Here is a 6,531-nt window from a genome sequence, read left to right as displayed (position 1 = left end):
GCGATACATATATGTCCAGATAAATCAATGTAACGGTAGTGCCTGGAACCGTATACGATTACCCGTTTGAGACTTGAGATGGACATTGATCCCAAGTACATATTACAGCAACAAGCTCTATATAATCATAACATGTTTGTTACACACAATAATTACAGTTATATAACTTATGAAAGTATACACACGTACATACAAAAACTACTCAGTAGTTCCGAACGGAATGGTATCCATGTATTCATATACGTCTTACGTTCTGTTTATGCCTGTGTGCAAGCGACAACGATCGAGGCGGCGCGCTGGTCTTCCATAGCCCCGTAGTTTTTATTGCGCTCGATCGTGTCACATTAATTTAAAAAAAACTATAGTACACAGTAATAATCAAATAAAATATATGTATGTATATTATATGTATATATTAAGAGCGTTGAAAACAGACGTCTTTTTTTACATAGACGAAATACCTTCGCATCCTGCGTCTTTCGGTTAGAAAAGATAGTTAGTAAAAACAAAGACATAATTAAAATCATTACGATATTTTTAAATAATCACTAAATAGCATGAAGCCCACGCATCACATCTTGGCAAAAGGTATATCTTCTTCCAAAGGGAATCTACCTCCCAATTTAACGCGTACAACGTACTTGTTAAAAGCTGTCACCCTGACTTCAAGGGGACCAAGAAAGAGAACACTGGCATGTATGAGCTCTTCTCAGACCTCTGAAGCGCAACTGTTCTTTGGATTCTTTTACGCCTTATTCACACATAAACAAAAGGTCATTTAAAATATATTAATAGAGTCTACAAAATAACACCGATACATATTCTAAATGACAGTTAATAGCAACCTACCAGACGAGGTCTGGTCTCGAACATGCTTGTGTCAGAATGCTAAAAACGTATCCAGTAACAATTCTTACTTAGTTTTCCTTCTCATGTCACTCCGTGGAACGTCCGCTTAAAGGATTTACGGCCTTCCTACGCTTAAACTACGGCCTTCCTATAGATAATACTGCATGTTATGTAACGACATGAGCCGAGTTTTCTGAGGGATTTTTTATTACGTAAATGAAGTGGAGGCTTAGCGGCTACCATGCTCTGCTCCTTAAACCGGGCGTAATCATTAAAATGAAAAGATCGATTCCGAAAAAAGAACTAAACTCTATGCTACTCACTTTAAAGATGTTTGCTTGTTCCATTTCAATGTCCATTTGTATTTTCAATATGTTGTAAAATTGTATAATCAAGATCATTCTTGACCTTTGCCGTGTTATTTAAAATTAAAAAAATTAAAAAATTGACTCGGCTAAAAATTGTTTTGACTCACATCTTGTCGTTCTACATGCTCATTAGTACATTAACCGCAAATAATGATTTACATCTTGTTTAGACAAGTTATGTGTTTTCCAAAAAAAGTAAATAATGATCGACTAATTTTAAGCGGATGGGCAAGTTAGATCGGCAGTGAATGAGCTATATAGTGCGAAGAATAGCCGGGACCTTAAGGTTTTTAGGCAAGCAAAGCGTACGTCAACCCATAAGATGGAGCACACTGGGTGCAGTTCAATACCGACTATAATCTTTAAGGGAGGCCTATGTGCAACGGCCTTCGGCTAAAATAGTAATGATGATGATTTATACAATGCGGAAGAAGTTCATTAATAAGTTACGAATTTTCTTACGACTTTTCCATCATCACTAAACAGTTTGTTTTTAACATTAGTCATGTTTATGGACAGTGCTAACAAAACTGCTAGGCGTATATTAGTAACATTCCATATTTTACAAAGTTCTATATAGCACCGTACTGTTATAAGCGAGTCGTGTCAATTACAACGCGGAAAAAAGTTAGCAAGTCTATTATATCAGGTTAAAAAAAACTGCCGATACACAACCGACACGAATCAAACCATCATCTATGGATATTACTTGGTTATCGTTCCTCGCTAATTACTCTTAATATTAAATTAGCTGAACAAAACCGGTCTCGGATATTTATTACAAAAAAAAACCTTTTTTATCATTAGCAATTTATTGGATATAACACCTGATCGGGTAATCCCACAACAGAGATGTAAATTTATAAAACTTTATTAATTAATGTCTATGAATAATACTTTACAGATCTTAGGTTTTTTTTTATTTTGTTGTTCAAATTAAAATTCCAAATATCTTTAATCAAGTTGAATCATCATCCTCAATCATCGAATCACTCGAAGTTCTTTTGTTCCTTAGAGTAATTAATAATTTACAAAAATATATAAATGGATCAGGATTCCTACAGAAACTTGCTGATATTTGTGCATTCTAGATTAAATTTGCTCTCATTTGTGACAAAGCAGCACTATACCGTCTTCTTTATCATTAGTATTTCAGGGGTTAAAGGTCACTACTAGACATGAGCCTTCCACTTAGATTACAAGGACAGTAATAAGCGGCCTGTATCTTTCCTTTTTACGGTGACTTTAACAAAGTCCTCTGTCGTAGACGTCCAACGCAGCGTTTGATCTTTACTGCAGAACATTAAGATCACTGCGGCCATGTACTTCGCGCTATGTGACATGCCTACTGCCATTTCAACTTGCCAAATAGCTGGGCTTTATGGATGTCAGACCAGGTTTCAGGGCCGTAAGTCATTCTAGTAGCTCACATTGATCCTACACTTTCGTCTTAAGGCACTGAGGGATGTTGGACGTCAAGATATATCCTAATATTCCGAACGTCGTCCAACCGTGTCAGATTCGACAATTGACCTCTTTCTCGTAATTGGACTTACTCAGACTTTATTGTCAAAGACAGTCGAACAGTCAAAGCTATATTTAGAATTCAATTTTGTTGAACAATTTAATCAAAATGTCCAAAGAGATATTCCAAACTTGCTTTCCAAAACGCTGATACCCAATGTTATCGCCTAATCTGGAATATCACTTTTTATTGTTAGTAGTTTTATATTACTTTTTATTGCAGTAGAAAAGAAATAATTGAACTAATGAACATTTGTTTTTTTCAAAACAACCTTCCAAAAAGTGTTACGAGCCTTAAAAATTTATTAAAATCGTTACGGCGTGACCAGGTGGAAACAAGGATTTTTTATTTATGTTAAATAATGTTTGGTTTCTCAAATCTTCTTTATTGTCTTATTTCTGTAGATTATTTTAATGAATTCTAATTTTAAAAAATATGACGTAAGTTGCGAACCCTTCAAAAACAGTAAAAAAATATAAAGAGACTGTTGACTTTGAAATAGAGCGCTACATCTGCGATTGTAAATGAAAGAGATTAGGTAGCCTCATCTACCGAGGTTAGATGAGATCGGCAGTTCCTGTCGGTCGTAGTATATAAGCCGCGAGTGATACGCTAGACAGCATTAGCGATCGTACTGTATTTCCTTTTACATCACACCGTACCTGCTCAAATCAAAATGGCCAAGTTCTTGGTAAGTGTATTTAATTATCAGGGTGTTAATTTCGGCGCTATATATAAAATATAACAATAATTACGAACTATACGACGTTCTTTTAATAATTTACATTGCTAAAAATTTTGTCCGGTGATTTTTCTCTTACATGATTTTCTACCACAAAAATTCCTGGCAATAAACAAAATATTTTTTTAAATAAAAAAATTATTAAAATGAATGGCATAAGTAATTGCGTTTTTAAATAACTTTAAACTTAATGTGAATAAATCCATTATACACAATAGAACAAACTGCTCGTTAAAAATACTTTTAATAATTTTTTCTTTTTTTTTTTCGTGAAATTAAATATAATGATGATACGAGAATACATCACTACTAACTTATCCAAGATTTCATTGAGATCAGTTGCACATGCTTATTAAAGTATGATATGCATATAGTATCTTATTAAAATATACATATTCCTCAGCTTATTACCCAATATGGCAAGTTTTTACTATTATACATTTTGTTTATTAACTTTTTAAGTTTATATTGTATGATAATTATGATGGGATGAGATGAAATTACTAGAGATTTTTATAAGCTTAGCATAGCAAAAAGTTTGTAAAAGTTAGCAAAAATTATGCATTCTCATTTGATGACTCTTTTTTAAGGATTTTGATGTACTAACCATTATTGTTAATCTTTATAGATCGTCGCTTTGGCATTAGTTGCCGCGGTAGCAGCAAGACCTGGTAAGTGATAAACCTAACTTTTAACTGTAAACGTAAAATATAAAGGTTTATATGAAAAAAAATTGTTTTGATAATATAGCCCCAATTAAATTATCTTTTTATAATATCAATAAATCCTTTATGCTCAAATCTTCAACACCAAAATACATGTTATAATTTACAAAGTAACACTGTGTATTGTTTGTCGTGTATTTTATCATAGTTAACGTAAGTTGTTATTAAAATGATTCATTAACCATTATATACATATCTAAGAATCAATTGCTTTATTTTATATAATGTTATTTAATAATTTACTTAAAAATTTTTTGCAGGCTACAGCGGCGGTTTTGGCGGTGACGGTGGGCTTGGACAAGGTGGCTTCGGACATGGCGGCGGCTTCGGTTCCGGCCACGGTGGCGGCTTCGGTTCCGGCCACGGTGGCGGCTTTGGTTCCGGCCACGGTGGTGGTAACTTCGGACATGGAGGCGGTGACTTTAGCGGTGGTCACTCCGGATTTGATGGCGGTTTCGGATCAGGACATGGAGGCGGTTTTGGATCAGGACACGGCGGCGGATTCGGATCCGGACACGATAGTGGATTTGGATCAGGTCACGGCAGCGGATTTGGTGGAAACTCTGGCTTCGGTGGAGGACATGGCGGTGGCTACGGATTAGGTGGCGGTTACGGTGGCCGTGGCTTCAGCCATGGACATGGACATGGACACTACTAGTTTTTTACATATATTTTTATAACGCTGTGATATGATAAATAAATAAAATACATAATTATCTCACAAATAGGATGCAACAGTCATTTAAACCTTTAAAATTTCATTTGCCTGCAATTAAAACAAATGAAGCTTGCATTATTGTGACAAATAATTTCCATACTAAGTTTATCCGATGATAAAATAAAATAAAAATATTATATACACTACTGCTACAACTTGGGTTCCGTAATGGATGCGAAGGCAGTCATAAACTCCATTTCTACTACTAGAATAAAAATCATTAAACGCAACAGTACATCCAAACTTACAACGGAGGTCACTTAATGTCATGTGAAGTGCATTATTTTGTTGTTTAAAAGCGCTGGCGTGAGCGGAAACCTTAACACAATAGTCGATACAAATCATGGGCTTATCAATCATCGGGTAATTTTATAGTCTCAAAGTGATTCAAAATTATTTAAGATTATAAAATTTTCAAGGCGAAGCGATTGTCGAAACTCTACATCTGTGATGTAAGATACTTATTCACAATTGAAGTTATACGTTCAAATATATAAGGTTAACATTTGCTTAATTTAACCTTGAATGTAACATTTTGGCGCAAAGAAGAAAACGTAACAATTGCACATGTTTACAGGCACAATAATTGCCGTAGTACCAACGTATACAATAGTCCCTGCGCTATCCTACCGTGGTTACGGCATAGGTCGGCTAGAAGTAAAAAAATATTTACGGATGATCGAAAATAAATTAATTAAAAACTGTGCTCGCCAACCTGCTTTCCAAGTGTGACAAGAGTTGGCACACTTCTCTTACGATTAGCTGGATGTACGCTGCCTCCAAACGGCCCTTCCAGAAATCACTGAGCGAGGTCTATTTCTAGCAGTGGACTTCTTACGGCTAAAATAATGATGATGACAGGCACTAAGCTCATTATTGAACGTTAAATACTGCACCTGATTGGGACGCCGCCAAGCTTTCACGTCTCTGAGTGAGATAATCCATGAGTTCCGTCTTCAAAAAGTTAATAAACCCTTCATGGGTATGGGTATACACATATATAGGTATAATAAAGTTCCATAAAATACCTTGGACTTATTGCTTCTTAGCTATAAATCAAAAATTAAAAGTATATCATTGAGTATTCAAGTGTTTTTAAATAATCGAAATGTGTGGAACTTGGTTTATTGATTTATTTGCATGATTGATATTATAATGTACACATGAAAGAAAAATTATTAAATTTTATTTAAAAAGGAAACTGGTGAATTTCTGGCCGGCTTCTTAACAGATCAGCGTTCCGAGTTGATGGTATCTTACTACTTGTACTGTTAAAATAATGGATGATTCAAAAGCGCATGTTAATAACTACTTAAATAAAGATATTTTGTATTGTGAATTAATTCACTCTTTGTACATTAATTATTGAGAGATGGATCATTGAGCGTCCTCTGCGTTCCATAATACCACACTGCGATCGCAAACACGCCTGCCAAACGTAGCGTACTATATTAGTATATATATAATGAACTATCTTTCTAAAAGATATCCACACACTATTCAAAAATACCTATACATAATAATAGTTCATAAAATTGCAGATGGAGTTTTTCCTTGGGAAATAATTAGACTTAACTCAAAAGATTCGGATTACATATTTTACT

General features: G+C 34.6%; 1 protein-coding gene across 1 annotated transcript; it reads left to right on the top strand.

Annotated features, from left to right (window-relative positions):
- The first annotated feature begins 3,358 nt into the window (after positions 1–3,358).
- On the top strand, positions 3,359–4,899 carry LOC137921674 (holotricin-3-like). The gene is made up of 3 exons (XM_068764484.1): positions 3,359–3,433; positions 4,113–4,155; positions 4,470–4,899. Exons 1-3 carry the CDS (start codon positions 3,419–3,421, stop codon positions 4,865–4,867), a joined length of 456 nt encoding a protein of 151 aa, XP_068620585.1. The 5' UTR covers positions 3,359–3,418; the 3' UTR covers positions 4,868–4,899.
- Positions 4,900–6,531: the final 1,632 nt, after the last annotated feature.

The sequence above is a fragment of the Battus philenor genome, unplaced genomic scaffold (genome assembly GCF_028537555.1).
Source record: "Battus philenor isolate CCGP_79_NKW_IND1 unplaced genomic scaffold, ilBatPhil1.0.hap1 SCAF_19, whole genome shotgun sequence".
Taxonomy (NCBI): Eukaryota; Metazoa; Arthropoda; class Insecta; order Lepidoptera; family Papilionidae; genus Battus; species Battus philenor.
This window is presented reverse-complemented; position numbering and strand designations above follow the sequence as displayed.